Here is a 16,320-nt window from a genome sequence, read left to right on the forward strand (position 1 = left end):
GTCACCAACCACACTCGAAGACACGGGAACATTTAATGAGGTACTGCTCTCTGTTCCATCATCTAAAGAATTACTAAGAATGTAAACTAATACCGAACGGAAGTCAGACTTTAGACTGATAAAACAGGTCTGGGGAAACTTGGGTCCAAGAAAGACGAAAGGATTTCTCGCTCGCGTGAAAATGTCATTGTTTTCCCTTTCACCCTGCCTATCCTCTCAGTAGGAAATGATGCTATAGTAAGTCAAACCGAAGAAACAACTATGTGCAAGAAATAACTATATATCATACAGCATTAAATACTGGAAGGTAAAGCATAAGTCTTTAGATCATCTTGTCTCTAGTTACGAGATTAGTTAAGCTTTGGTCTTGAGTTACAGGGCTCATTAGTGCTACCGAAATTATTACTGTTTATAATAATTAGCCTAAATACCCAACCCACGTAAGGCTGGGCGGCGCAAGAGGCCCTCTGTGTGTCTGGCATGACTAAGGCTGGTTCTTTCACACCTTTATTCTGAAAATTGTTTCATGAGAAAAAACACAAAACTTGTTTCTGCAAACTGAGTCAACCTGGCCTGGACACGTGCATTTTCATTTCAGTGGTACCTGGATGGCTGAGTAGTGGGTAGAACAGCTCTGGGTTTGATGAACTCTAAACCACACTGGATGCGTGACCTTAGGCAAGTGACCTGCCCTCCTTAATTTCTTGTAAAGACTAAGTGAGATAATGCACATACAACACCACTGTGTCTGGTGTTGTTTACTCAACGTTGAGTAAAAATTTAACACAAGTGAGCACATATATGCTTACGTACACGTACACACACACACACACACACACACACACAAAACCCCCCAGTAGAATTAGAGAGAAATCATTGAAACCCCCTCCCTGCCATTGCTCGGGAAAGTATTGGTTAAAGAAAAGAACCTCACTGTGCATTTCAACATTCCCCTGGGTTCCAAAGCTCTCCTTTAAAAGGAGCAATATGGGTCTAGGCAGTATTTTAAAACTATGTTTCTCGAGCTGGGTTTGCAGACATGCCTTTGGGGCTGCTATGGATGAGGGTGGGAATGGGATTAAGAGATTACGTGGGTTCTGGGGCCCCCACTCTGCACACCTCAAGCTGGGGCAGCTCCGATTTGACCTGTCTCATGCATTTAGGTTCTTGTCAGATTGCACCGCAAAGAGGTTCCCAGTGCCTTTGTTTCTTTAAAGAAAATCCCCTGGTCTAGGGCAAGGTCTCAGCAATCCAGGCTGCTCTATTTCACAGCTTGTGGGATCTGAGCCTGTGGGGCTGTTACCTGCAACCAGGCAAATATGACAATGAGGAGAAGAGGAGGTGGGTGCCCCAGTGACAATTCCACAGATAGAATCTCAGAGGCATCAGGAGAAGGAGCTCCAAGTGCTCGGGGACGTTGAGGAGGTTCCTGCCACCTCCAAAAATGCCCTCTGGGCACCCCCTGAATGGCATGGTTGACATCCTAAAAGGGGGGCCAGCAAGTCAGCCAGAAATCATGAGGCAGAGATTCACTGTTAATCCCCTCAGGTGACAGAGTGACTCCAGGAAGAAACCCAATCAGGAAAGAGCCTCAGGGGCTCACGTCAACGGGAATCTTACAAACTAAAGGTTCGTGAGCATATCAAAAAGGATTCCAGACACAGAAATAACTTCAACTCAGCTCCTAGACTTGGCGAACAGAAGCTGTTGCTATGGTCTCTCCTTTTCCAGTTATTTGAACACATACGAGCGTCTGCAAGACCACTCCAAGGTTACAAGTTTAGCCCTCCAGAAATTAAAAAGATGTAAACCTGCTATCTTTGAGAGGGACAGTGAAGGACAGGAAAGAAACCTGGATTTCCATCACCTGTCTGCCATTAAATGGTGTAACACCTTGACTTACTAACCTCTAGGAGTCATCTAGAAATGACCAATTAACCAGTCTCCAGAATTCCTCCCAACCTGAAGAATCTATTACTAAAGACACCACTTCTTTAGGCGGCTCCCTCTTGCCTCTAACAGTCATCTTTGCAGTTTCTACCAAAGGAATCGCTCACACAGTGTTATTTTCCTTGTTTTCTTTGCCATCCAGCCTCTAGAAAAGACAAGTGTCCTGCCAGCTCTGGTCCTTATCCCAGTTACTGAGACAGTTAGCCTCAAATTGTAAGGGCACGTCTAACGAGCAACCAGCGCCGAAACAATTTCCTTTGTCATCTTATCAACCGACCAAGGCAAATACTTGTAAGCTTGAATGCTAAGTAAGCGTTTGATCCGAGCTGTCTTGGGGATGAATGATGTAAGAAGGTACATGGGACCTTTGCACTGGGGTCAGAAGAGTGAGATTTCAAAATCTGTGCCTTGAACAAACTGTAGCCAAGTTATGCATCATGAATGGTGCAGGAAGCAAAAGAAAAACAGAGGCGACTTGCATATTTCTGAAAGATATTAGTAATACATAAATACTCTGTTGTTGTTAACCAAAGTTGAGAGCAGTACCCAAGCCTATAGGAAAGAATGCGCTAAATATGCTTTGGCAAACATACACTGGCCTTGTGGCCTCCTGAGGCAGAAGTCGACAATCTAGTAGTTTAGAGTCAGCAGGTCTGGGCTTGAGTGCCAGCTCCGCGATTTACTACCTGCAAGGACTTGGCCATGTTACACGACCTACGACTCAGTTTCCTCCCCTATAAGAGGGGAATGAAAACAGGACGTCTTCAGAAGTTGGGAGAATTAGATGAGACAATGCTTCCAAGATGCTTAGAACAGAGCTCAGAACATAGTGCTACCCGACTATTTGTAGTTATTTGTATTAAATAGTGTTCCAGGCCTATACATTCAGGAAACAGGGGAGGAGAAGGGGAAGGAAGTGGGTTTTTACAGAACTCCTGACAGGAGCTTCCCCCATGTTCTACTTCATTTAATCTTCACAAACACAGTGTCCCCGTTTTCACAGAAGAAGCCACTGGCACGTAGGGAGGCAGAGCTGGGATTCCAGCACAGCTCTGTGTGGACTGTTTGGTCCCTAGGATGGAACCACAATGAGGGGAGGAACTTTCTGTCTCGGTCACTGCTGGGTCACCCCCATAAAAATGGTGTAGTGAACTGTCATACCTGCCTTTCCAGCCAGACCCCCTCCACAGTACTGCATGGATTAACATGCAGGCAGAAGGGAGGAGGGGGAGGAGCCGGAGATTCTTCTGACGTGCCAGTGACTAGTCTCTGGAGCACCTTTGTGTGCAGGTGGGGTGGGGGAGACAGGTGACCGGACGGGGCCCCGGCCTCAGAGAGCCTTCGTCTGGACATGAAAAGCTGCTGCCAGGAGGAGGCAGGAGGCAAGCCATGTGAAGGAGGCAGAGGCAGCAGCTGCCACAGGGAGGGTCCGCAGCCCGGGCCAGTTAGATAAGTAACCTGGACAGCTCATGGTCACCCGTCTGGCCTGCGCAAGGGAGCTGCTCCCTGCATTTCTCTGCCAAGAGACTCAGTGGCAGATTCGTTCTCTCATAAACCTTCCAGGCCACTTGTCGCTCAGGAGCTACCTATTTGAATGACACTAGATTGAAAATACAATCTTTTGTTTTTGGCTATTATTGTCATGTTTCTCTCCGAATCCACACGATTTTATAGAAGCAGACCACCAAGCATCTGGCCGGAGGGAGAAGAAAAAGATCTGACCTCATAGAAGATAAGTCCTCCAAAACACAGCCAGGAGAGTTTGGGAGATGTGCTCAAGGTCAGAAAGTCATTTTCAGTGGGGATCTGGGAATCTTTGTAGTGAACTCCCCGATGATGTGGCCAGTATTGGTGGAATACGTGGAAAACCTGTTCTGCCACTTCTGGAGAAACTCCCCCCTCCCTTTCTCATTTTCCACCCAGCTGGGGAACTCCAGACTCCCCCCAGTGGGCAGCCAGCTCCCTGGGCAGGATGTGGGGGACACGGGCACACACAGCAGCTCCCCTCCTGCCAGCAAGCACATGGAAGGATATCCTCACTCAGGAGAATTTGCTCCAATCTTTCAAAAGACCCTGGACAACTCAGCACCGGATATGAGAGCGCATCCTACGAAAAGCATGTCCTCAGGAACTGTGGCTCAGCTGTTTTCACACAGATGGAACACTGATGACCATTGGTCTCCGAAGACAGGAGAGGTGCTTTCCTCTCTGAGAGGAGGTGAAATTCAAAACAAACAGCATCCCAAAGAAGAAAGAAATCTGTTGCCCTAAAAGTAAGCGAAGGAAGTGACAATCTGTCTGTTAAGGCCTTCAAGAAAGAAGAAAAAAAAAAAAAAAGAAGGCATGTTCCCGGCAGGTCTGTAAAAGCTGTCAGGAAAAGTTCTGGCAGACACCCCAGGAGTAAATACAGGGGAAGGTTTTGAACTCTTCTTTATGATGAAGACATATTTATTTGCCTTACAGATCCTCAATTATGAATTCCTTACTTAAAAGACAGATGTCCTACGAGACCATGGGAAATAGGGCCACACTGCAGATTGCAGGATGAACACGTGGTCCCTGCAGACCGTCTCAGAGGATTCATTGTGATTTTTAACATGAAAAATGCATGCTCGGAAAACTTTTCACCAGGGTCAGAAATTGTAAATATAAAACAGTTCACTTAAAAGAGTAGAAATGGAAGCTCTTTGAGACGCAGACACCTTTTAGTGATAGCCTGGAGTGTCTGGCCAGGAGCCATGGCTCCGTGGCACTTTTACCACATGATGGAGAACATAATGAGAGAAGGGGGTGGAGGGAGTGGGAGGGAAGGAGAGGGGAGAGAGAGAGGAAACTGAATAATTGATTATAAAAATTAGCAGCAGCATTTTGTAAAACACCTACTTGAAACTACGCTTTATGAGTAACTCGTACAGTTTCCATTTCTTATACTGTGAAATGAGGGGGCTTATCTTTCTGGCTCCAAGATTCTGTTATTCTATTGCAATAGTGAGAGGGCTGGCCTGAATGGGAACAAAGCAATGCCTATGAGAGCTGATAGCGATATTTCTTTTTCAGGGTCTAAAATTTCATCACTGGAAAATCATTCGTTTAGATTACACGTTGCCATTCTGTCCTGGCTCTCCTTGGTAGGTAAATATTCCTTTACTAGGAATCACCTGAGGGCATAAATGTATCAGTATAAATGACTTGATTGGGTTTTATTTCCCCAATATGAGAGCAGAAAGGGACAAACATTCTATTGTCTCAGTTTTGACTCAGGCCCGTCCTGCTGAAACAAGTGCAGGATATCCACCCCACAGAAAGAGATTCCTCAGCCCTCCCTGGCTACACAGTCCAGTGCAAACTCACCCTGGCAGAAGCCGAGTCCTGGGCGGTGCCTGCAGGGCTAGACCCGTCTGCAGAGCCCCGAGGTGAGGACCAAAATTAAAGCCCCTGGCATCCTGCTTGTCATGAGACCTAAAAGGTGAGGGACAGACAGCTGATCACAGAGAATGTTAAAAGGCTGGACAGAGATATAAGAAGGAGATAAAGGGAGAATAAAAAAGAAAGGATGACGATAAAGAGAAAAATGAAAAAAACCAAAACACTGTGATTTATACCCGCGTAAGGCAGTGTATTTTGAAAGGCACTGTGTTTTGAGTTGAACGGAGCCAGGACCATAAAGCTGGCAGATGCCTATCAGATTCCTTGTCTGTATGGGGCGATCAGATAGCTGGCATCCTCATTGTTACATTAGTTATTAATAAACTTCCTAACAATGGGAGGAAGTGTTAGTATTCAGAGAATGAGAATGTGTGAAGCATTGAGCAATGCACGCGGACGGATCCCAGGCAAAGTAAGGCCCCACGATTAGCACAACACATCTTCTCCAGAGTACAAGGTATCAGCGCTGGGACATAATAGCAGACTGCAGGGGGTGTGTGTGTGTGTGTGTGTGTGTGTGTGTGTGTGTATTACTTTTTTAAAAAACCAAATTGCCACCACATTCTTCACAATCCTGTTGATCACAGTGAAGATGACTCAACTGCCATCGCGTTCCTATTTATAGCCACAACATGTCGTTTTGTTTTGTAGAGAATGGGTGGCTTATGCCCCTCCATTTCCATTCAAGGAGGTGACTGATCAGTCCTTTTGTTCCATTTTTTTTTAAAGAAAAAATGCACAGTCACATTTTTTGTTTGGGTGGTTAATGCAATAAGCCACATGGGCCTGCAGAACAGTGGGTATTTCCTAAGCGAGTCTGCGCCACTTTCTTGAAATAGGCTGACTTCCCTTTGCTCTTACACACCTACTGAAATCAGCATTGTTTTGGGGACAGCAGATTCCCCGAAATCATGCTGAGGACAAGCCTACACACTCTCCCACCCTCAGAGGAACTGTGAAAAGGCCATGTGTGCTCAGCTACTGGACAAATCAGTTGTTTCCTTGTGTTTTTGTTTTGTTATTCTGTGTGTTTTTCCTCTATAATCCTTTCTGAGATTTCAAGAAATGGGGCTAGGGAAGAGAGGAATAAACCCTTCCAAGCTCCCACAAAAAAAGATTTTGTATTTTTTTTTTTTCCTGGCACTCTGAAAACATCAAAACCAAATGGTTCAAATTCATAGTTGTCCTCTCCAGGGGCAGCGGCAAGACTGCCCCCTCTTGCCTCCAGCAGTGGTCAGTCAGCAGGTTTGTGGAGCACCCAGACCTCTGGAGCTGCTGAGACCAAGCCCCGCCAGGCCTGTGGAGAGCAGAGGTGGGGCGCTGCCTGCCTGGCTTGGGGGGCTGCCTCAGCATCCCCTCTTCCAGGGATTTTGGGAAGGCCAGCCAGTCTCTCAGCAGATGTGTTCTGAGGACAAGGGTCCTCACGTCCTTTTAAAGCCTGGCCACTAGAGCCCTTTCACAAATGGATTCAGGATGTGGGTTCCACAACCTTGCTAGGGTCTGAATCCCATCCAATGCTGCATGAGAAGGTAAGGAGTTGATCCCTTTTATTCTGAGGACCTTGCAGCTCGAGCTCAGAGGCTCACTGCCTCTAAGGGTACCTCCTAGGAGACAGGACTCCAGGTCTCACGTGGGGGAGCCCTATGTATCACCACCAAAGAATTCGGGGGTTCTGGCTACAAGCCCTAATACATCATTTCAACTACATGGACCTTTTCTATTTGAAATATTAGCCACTGGCTCAGGGTATGAGTAACTGAACTCTTGGCTTCTTTAACAGTTAACAATGATGTTTCTCATTTTTTAGTATCTGAGACCTCAGATACCATATACTGGAATTCAGTAATTTTAAAGGTAATTATATGCCCTTAGTTAAATAGGAAAATCACCTTCAAAGTTACAAATAGCTTGGAAATGTCTTATCTTTGTGTTCCATCAATAAATAATATGCAAACTCCGTAAGGAGAGGAGGAGCTATAACTTTTTGAAAGCCACGTATAGTCTCTGGCAAAGTTTGGGAGCTAGAAAAACTGCTTATATCACAGAAATATTACAGTGTTACATGGCTCAGTTACACAATTTGGATATAGATAAGGGTGAAGGATGAATGACAGATAAGGATGGATATGAGTTGCAGTAGGAGACTGACTAACAAGATTTAACCTTTAAACGTCTGAAACTGGTATGACAGAAGCGATACAATACAATCTGAGGTAAAATGTTGCTGGCAGATATGAGAGTTCTTGGGAGGCCCAAGATACTACACACTCTGGGAACATAGAAAGTTGTTAAAATCACGCACCTGCAGGATTATTACTAGTATTCTTCAAAATTTAACTTCAAAAATCGTGTATCATTGACATTAGTCTTGCCAATAAGTTTTTGAATTTGACAACGAAAGCAAAGGCAGCAAACGTAAAAATCAACAAGAGGGACTACATCAAACTAAAAAGCTTCTCTGCACAGTGAAAGAAACCACTGACACAAAGAAAAGGCAACTTACTGAATGGGAGAAAAACATCTGATAATGTAACCTAACCTACACATGCAGCCTAGCAGGTAACCTAGCGCAGATTAACCTTTGTTTAGAGTTTATAACTTTGCCTCCATTAACCTGTAGATCACTCTACAATTTGTAAGGTCTGTGTAATTCTATCTTATAATTTGCTGTAAGTTTCATAGGAAGACCAAGACTTAGTCAGATGTTTACCCATATCTACGTAATCCCTGACGTGGATGATTGCTAGAACTGTTTTTCAGGAACAAGCCCAGGATGTTTTGCCAGACCGGGGGGTGAACCAGCTGAAACTGTTTGAGATGGGCTGCAGCAGCCTGAAGGACCCTCCAGTAACCTCCTTGTGGACTTTCCTCCTTATACCCTCATTAGAATACTAAAATCTCTATCCGAGGCAGAAATTTTCCACCATGTTTGAGCACGCAATGTACTGACTGCCCGGGCCCCGGAATGTCCCCACCTATCCATGCAATGACAAAGTCTAGCTTGATGTTTATGCACGACTTCCCGTAATAAAGATGGATTAGATGCTTTGTTCAGAGACACACGACTCTGGGATGTGATCCCTACTGCGTCCTTGCTGGTTGGCTTGCAATAAAGTTTCTTCCAATAAAAGCATCTCTGAGTGGCCTTTTGGTGGCAACACTGAGCATTCAGACCCAGTTCAGTCTGGTCACTATCCGGGGTTACCATCCAAAATATGCAAAGGATTCATACAATTCAATAACAGAAAAACAAACAATCTCATTTAAAAATGGGCAGAGGACCTGAGCAGACATTTCTCCAAAGAAGATATACAGAGGGCCAATAGACATGTAAAAAGATGCTCAATGTCACTAGTCCTCAGGGAAATGCAAATTAAAATCATAATGAGATACCACGAGAGTGGCTAAAATCAGGGCTCTCCCGGAGGAGCAATGCCCTCTCAGTCTGTGGGAGCACATGACTAAAAGGCGTTGTCAACAAGCAGGTAGGCAAGAGGACACAAAAAGACAAAATGAACAGGGTGGGAGCCTAGCCTAGATTTTTGCATTGTGGGCCATGGGAAACCGGTGCCTTTCAGGTGGAATTGCCAAAGGCTGCCTCAAGTGAAGGTGTGTCCTCCTGGCACAAGAAAAGACAAGGAAAGTGATCAGCCAGCCCCAGAAGGAGTGGTGACCAGATCCACAGGTCCTAGAAATTCCCTTTGTTGACTGATGGAAGTTTCCTGTTTTACCGTCTCTCCCTCTCTCCATTGTCCCATTGTCTTTCTTGAGTCAGAGGAGGGAGGCCTCCCCACAGAGCCTCAGCCCCACATTCAAGAACCATTCTTCAGGCTCTAATTGCAGGGCTGGGCAGAGCTGGACGTGGGTCCTGGCCTGGTCACAGGGCATGGCTTGTACCTCCCAGCCGTCTCCTCTGCCTATCTTTCCTCTTGCTCAGTGGTGCAGCAGAGTGGAGGCAGGGAAATGGCTGAGGGAGTCCGTGTCCACAAATGGAGCCACTGAAAGTGGGGGGAGTCTTAGCTGCCAAACAGCTTAGCTTGGGACTCCTATCCCGAAGTTATCAAACATGTGAAAATTGCTTTACTATATCTTAGGTTAAAGATGCTCCTATCAGGGGTAGGAGTGGATTCAGCAGGAAGGTTTCCTTCTGTCTTCTAGCCCACCAGACTGAATTAATGTCCCACTGATGGCAGTAACGGAGAGCGACTGCTTTCCAAAAGATGCCTGGATCTCATTTCTGATGGTTGAGTGATACCAGTTCCATGTCTGGAAGTCTGAGGCTCTTGTTCACCACCTCATCTGTACCTGCTGTTAGGTTACCTGCTGTTAGGTACCCCAGAGGTTGTCAGAGACAGAGGCCGAGCAGATGGTCCAGGGCACAGGTGTAGAAGTGGGAATACCTGGGTCCCATGATCCTGAGCACAGCTACCTCAGGCTTTTCTCTCTTCTGCAGGAAGGAGAGTGACTCTCCAAGTGTGGCCCCCAGGTCAGCAGTACATCATCAATTGGGGCCTGTTAGAACTTGTTAGAAATGCAAATTCTCAGGCTCACCCCCTAGACTTACAGAATCAAGCACTTGTGTTTGAACATGCCTTCTAAGTGGTTCTCATGCACTCGGAGGTTGGAGAGCCTGAGCTCGATGATCCATGACATGTTCAGAAAGGACCCAGATTTCCATATGGATATGTAACCACAGCCAGAACGCACCCCCTCCCCGAGACTGAAGGATGAGTCGGGCCCATCTGTGGTTGGATAAGAAGGGCAGTGGGCGGGGAAATCAGTCCAGGCTGGAACCTGAGACTCTGGGTCTTAGCAGGGGTGAGGAGTGTCTAGAGGCAAAACCAGGGGTGGGCTCTGGCCCACCCTTTGCTGTTCAGCAGGAGATTGGGAGTGGCTAGAACCTCAGGCAGGGGACCAGGCTCTGAATGGCATTCTCTTTGATAAAAGAAGACAGCATTCTCTCCGTTTCCCTTGAAAACCTCCAAGACTCAGAAATAATGATCATTTGGCCCACAGCACTGATGAAAACATTCTGAAGAATCTGAGGCAGGGAGGGGTTTACAGTGGACCCTACGGTGACCTGGCAGAGGCAGACTCAGGTTTTGTGGGGCCTGAAGCTTATGTAATTTTGGTGGCTCTATTTAAGAAAAAGAATGCAAAATGTATTACGTTCGCAGATTTGATGAGGACACATGGCCATGGGGGCTTCAGAAAGGCCTGTGCAATGAGGGGTCCTGAGCTGACTCATCAGCCCCACAGTAAGTCGGCACCCCAGTCCTGGAAGGGCACACACCCTCTTTCCCATTCTTTAGATCCACACTTTTTCCTCACGCTGACTACAACTCCACCAGCCCAGAAGCCAACTAGACAGCGTTCAGCTTCTCCTCTCCTACCTCTGCTCCTTTCTTATTTCATTTTATTGTTGTGTGCAGCTGCTAGACATAGTTATAGAAATGACTCTGCAAGATGACGTAGGGCAAAGACTTCTCGCTGCACTTTCATGGCTCAGAGGCAAGTGCACACTGTCCCCAAGAACAAGCAGGCTTTGACCATGTGGCCTGGGGAGTGACCTACAAAAGTATCAGTGATACTTTTGCTAACATTTCCAAACAATGACGGCCTCCCTCTCTCTCCTTGCCCTCCTCAGACTTGCTCCTCTTCCTGTCACGTCAGCCCGTAGGGTCCCTTCTCCTGAAGTCAGGCCGATCGGAAACCTCGAGGTTTCTGTCCCTCCCAACATCTAATGACAAAATGACTGGCCCAGGGCCCGCAGAAACAGATGCAGAATCACAGCCTGGGACCCTCAGTTTCAAAAGGCGCTTCATGGCTCTACCATACTCTGTAACAGCAAGTCTCTCCTTTCCCAACAATCTAGAGGAGCCTGAACATTTTCAATTCCTAAGCAGTTCATGCAGGAACAGAACGTAGTGTCGCACAGTGCCACGACCCTGGCCTTCAGCCCCGCCTCAGGACTACTCTCCTTTAACTGCACGCACCAGTGAACCCCACCTGCCCTCCTTGTAGCTGACACTTCTGACAGTCAGCTGTCAGCATTCAGGAGGCTCCGGGAGGGTTCTCAAAGACATGTACATGACCAACAATCCCTCCCACACTCAGCAGTTCCACTGCTTCTTTTTTTTCACCCCAACCCCCACCCTTGGATACTTTGGGCACTTTTCTCAGATTCCCATGTGGCCCGAAATCTCAGTCTCAAAACCAGAGCCAGCTCCTGGTGAGCCTGCCAAGCTACCTCCTCAGCGGCTGCCCTGCCCCCGCCCTCACAGGCGCCACCCTCAGAGGGAAGCCACGCTTTGCAGGAACTTCCTCTGCGTTCTCAGAAGGCAGCTCCCAAAGCCCCAAGCCCAGGCCTCTCTTACCTGATGACAGGAGACTCCCACTGCTGCCGCTGATGATCTTCCCTTTGCTCCCCATGTTGGCCAGCTTCGAGGTCTTCAGCGTTCCCGTCTCAGTCAGGTCAATGGCGATCTCGCTCAGACTTCGTGCGGCATGGATTTTAGACTAGAGTGAAACAGGCAACCAGGTCATAAAGGGGCATTTACCCCTGGGAGACAACAGCAATTACTTGCCCGCTGGTAGTCCTGAAATTCAGCAAACGGAATCACCTCCTGACCTGCAGCATTTGTGTGTGTGTGTCCCTCGGATCCATCATGAATCGCTGGAGCTCTCTGCAGGAGCAGGTAAGGCTCGAGTGCGGACGTAAATGATGGCTTTTCCAAGCCTGTTACTCTACAGGCTGGACTGACTGTACAGTGCTTACGGGCAGGGACTTTGGAGTCAAACAGACCTTTCCCCCACCTCTCCGTCCTCTCCTCTCCACCTGGTCCATGGCTCTCAATAAACAGTAGTGATTATAACTATTTTGTATTTAAAGAAGGAGGGAAAATTTTTTTTTCAGCTTTGTGAATGACGTAACAGCTATCTGAAACAAATTCTTGATATTCCACTACACTCTAAGGTGATCTAAACCTCTTCCATTGTCAGCCATGTGGCCATGGGAAGTTTAGAGGACAGGGAAGTGACAGCACTGAGATTCTGTAAGCACAGTGTGTGCAGGTGTAGAAGTCTCTGGAACAGCTGCTCATTGGGATATTCGAGTCCCACCCAAATGCCCGACACCATAATTTGCTTCTATTCTGACACCTAAATGTACCCACCAAAGTCTTCAGATTCTGCTTAACAGTCCACTCCATTCACTCCACATTATTAATGGGCCCAATTTGGCTAATAGTAACAGCTCACGAGAATAATCAGAAGAGGACTCTGCATTCACAATTATTCCTGAAAGTTACTGTTCGTAGGAAAGCCGCCGGCTGCAGTCATTGCCTTTGGTGAATGAAGTGGGTTAGCATTTCCTGCACGTGAATTTGACGTTTGTGTTTTTTCCTTCTTCAGGAAATCAATTTTTGTGAAAGTGCTTAAGGCAATGGGCTTTCTGGAAACTACACCACAGACTTTATGGAAACAACTATGAATGCTGGTGTAACCCATACATTTGCTCGTCTTTCCACGGGCGGTAGCAGGCACATGGATGGAACTGGGTAAGGTTTTCAGTCACTTCGTGTGTGTTCACACCTGGCCTGGATGAGACAAAGTTGTTCCCCAACACAGGAGAAGTCGGCAGAGGGTGGGTAGATGATGAAGCCACGGAGGGGAAAGCGTACCCCTGCCCTGTCTCTCACATTTACATTCTGGGCCCAGGTGCCCTCGGCCATCCAGCAAAGGCTGCCTGAACCCTTTTGGCTTTGCTCTTCCTGTGGCTTCCATGTTGATGCTGACAGTGGTGAAAGACAACGACGTCCAACCTCAGAGCACTTTCCTCATGTTAACAAGATGAAAGACAAAGGAAACGCTGAGACTTTTTGTTTGTTTTGTTCACCAGGCATGAACGAACTGCCTTCCTCCACACTCTCAATTCCACCAATCCTTCCGGGACTGACTTTCTCCTTCTGACCTCAGCTTTTATCCCTGCATTCAGAACCAGGCCACCTTCCTCAGCTGAGGGCTTCCTTGTTCATAAAATAAGCCGGCTGCCAGGCCCGGGCAGGGTTCTGACTGGCAGCAAAAGCAGGAAGGGCCTTTCATTTCATCTGACGTACCATATCAACAGCACCCATCCGCCTGAGCTTTCTCCTCCAGGCAAGCACAGAAAGCACAATCCGTAACTTCCTTTCAGCGTTATTTTTACCGAGGCCCACGCTTTAACAGAAAGGAGCCCTCGCTGGCAGTTACGAAGACATAGACCAGTTCAGCCTGGTGGTGAAGGCCCCAGGCTCTGAAGTCAGAAAGATCTGGATAGGAATCCTGACTCTTCCCAATTGAGCACTGTTTGACCTGGATCCTGACCCTCAGATCCCTGTTTGTAAAGTGGGGATCTTAAAACCCACAGCACAGAGTTGTGATAAGGACTAAATTAGGTAACACACGTAAAGGCCTTTGGGATAGGAACAAGAATCAAATATAAGTCAGGGTCTGGCAGTAATTTGCTAAATGAGGTTAGGTTGATGACACAACTTGATATTTTGGGGATCTCATTAATCAAATGAAGGCCTGTCCCCACCCCGTCTCCACTTTTGCCACACATCAAGCTCAGAGGCAGAAAACAAAACATGGAAAAGGACCAACAAACACCCTACCCAAGGGAGACTAGATTCTTAGAGGTTTTAGGAACTGCCAGCTTCTCTAGAATGGAAATATCACAATGACCGAATGGATCCCACGAGGAGAGCACGCTAAGAGGAAATGAGTACAGATGGGGAGATGGTCTCCTTGCAAAGTCAAGGTTTTGGACCAACTGAAGGAACCTCCACGCTTGTGACCATTTTGCTGTGAGCAAGGGCCTTGCCATATAAAGTGTCATTACTGATAGTCTGTGGGCAAGGTTTAATAGTCCGCTACCATACTTTCACTCTGCCTTTGATCTAGAAGGAATGAAGACTAGCAGACTGGATCGGGGCAGGGGGGTTGTGGGGGGGGGGGAGATGAAGAAGAAGGAAGGACATCTGGATTGGAGGCCAAGCCAAGAAGTCGCCACTCTGAGTTCAGAGGAAATGTGTCCAGCGTTTACTCTAAACAATTTGAGCTTTCGAATGTTTTCCTCTGAAGTGTACAAGACGTTCCTTGGCTCTGGGCTACAGAAGTTGCCGGGATCCAGCTGACAACATTTCTGACCTGTGGGGTCAGCATATATGTGTGACCAGTTGTAACGGGCACCTGCACAGTCTCTCATTCAGAAGAAGCCACAGGAAACCACACAACATAGCCTCTCCTCCACTCTGTCTCTGGTGATGGAGGGTGTGTGTGTGTATGTGTGTGTTTGAGACAGAGAGGGGAGGAGGGAAGGAGGGGAAAGGATTGGTTTTCTTAAATGATTTACTTAATGACCCTGAAAAAAGAAAATAACCGAGTGCCAGGGGAAGAACATGAGACTTCTTGGCTACCCACCTCTGCTGACTCAAACCACTAGACCGCACTTGTTTCTGGGCTTGATAACATCACTTGGGAGGCCTGGCTGTGCTGAAGCACTTCAGGGAGAGGAATGGTTGGCATGGCCCCATACAGTAGAGTGTGAAGCAATGGACAGTGTGCCAGCCAACAGTGGCTGCTCAGAAATATCTGGAAGCTCTGCATCCCAGGCCTGTCGGCCGCCACTCACCACAGGCCATTCTACCCACCAGAGAGAATCACATCACCATTACATAAAGAATGAAACTCCAGAAACAAAAGGTGCTGTAATTCCGAAGGGGAATTTTATCATCTCTGACTTAATTTGGGGACCTTTCAGAGAATTCAAACTTTACGCAAATGTTGGCCAGGGAATAGTGTGTTGGGTTAATAATAACGATGAAAGATAGCATGCATGTTCTAAAGCAATTTCACAGACACAGTGTCATTTGGTCAGGAATTTAAATTTTCTTCCTTGTTCTCTAATTGGGGAAAACAAAGCAGGAGTGATGAAAGACATGCCTAGGGTCACTGAACTGGAAAACAGAGTCTTTAGGCTTCCACACAGGGGAACTTGTTCCTCACCTGTCCCTGTAGGTTGGGGAATTGGTTCTATGAGAAATGCAAGGGCTCTGAAGCATCTGTGAGCATTCAAAGCCTACTTGGCGGAAGTTCTCCTGCCTCTGGGAGTGGGTGCACCTCCTTCAGTCCCCCAGGGGTTGCTGAGTGGGACAGCTGAAATTTTCCTATCACTGTGGGTATTTGGTTTGGCCTCTTAAAAGACACGTCTTGTTAATAAGTGGTCTTTGATCATTACTTTTTGAGGTTTACTGGTTCCATCAGTGGGTTGACCAGCAAGCCTGCTGAACAAGGTTTCTCCATCTGCAGAGTAAGACCATCATTCAGAAAGGGGCTGTAGAGCCCTAAGAATAGGCCTCCTGAGTTACCCAAGAGACTCGCCAAACAAAAAAAAAAAGAAAAAGAAAAACCCAGCATGGGGGAAGGAGTTCAAACAGCTAACGTACTATCATTAGGGTGAAAGATGCTTTTCCTTTTCCCTGTTCAAAACTGTGGTATCAGTGCATGGGGGGTCTGCCCGCAAGATGAACTGGCAGTGGGGTTCAGGGGGATTGCCAAACTTTACCCATCACCTACCCTCTTCCCCCATCGCTGAACAACACAGAGGATGAAATCAAGGTTTTGACCTCCAACTCTTGCCACTGGAGGGCAAATTGCTGACACCCATCTGCGTCTCAATTTAAAGCATGAGTCAAAACACTTTGGCCCTGAATCTTTTGATCTAATCTGGCCTCAAAGTCCTACGCCAATGCCCATCACCACCAGGAGAGCCATGGAGCATTCTCATGGCTCCTGACAATAAAAATGCTCCATGCTGTGCCCATTCACTTGGGAAAATGACCAAAAAAGGGGGCCAGGAAGAAGACTGAAGAAAAAAGGTGTTACAAGGGAGAAAGTGACTGC

General features: G+C 47.1%; 1 protein-coding gene across 11 annotated transcripts in view; it reads right to left on the reverse strand.

Moving 5' to 3' along the window:
• Positions 1 to 16,320, reverse strand: part of FRMD4A (FERM domain containing 4A) — a 565,649-nt gene that overhangs the window by 44,082 nt on the left and 505,247 nt on the right. For all 11 annotated transcript variants that reach the window (XM_019738286.2, XM_019738288.2, XM_074324782.1 and 8 more), the window contains one exon: positions 11,754 to 11,895. In XM_019738286.2, the coding sequence (XP_019593845.1) occupies positions 11,754 to 11,895 (142 nt within the window). The remainder of the gene's footprint in view (positions 1 to 11,753; positions 11,896 to 16,320) is intronic.

The sequence above is a fragment of the Rhinolophus sinicus genome, linkage group LG02, assembly GCF_036562045.2.
Source record: "Rhinolophus sinicus isolate RSC01 linkage group LG02, ASM3656204v1, whole genome shotgun sequence".
NCBI classification, from domain to species: Eukaryota; Metazoa; Chordata; class Mammalia; order Chiroptera; family Rhinolophidae; genus Rhinolophus; species Rhinolophus sinicus.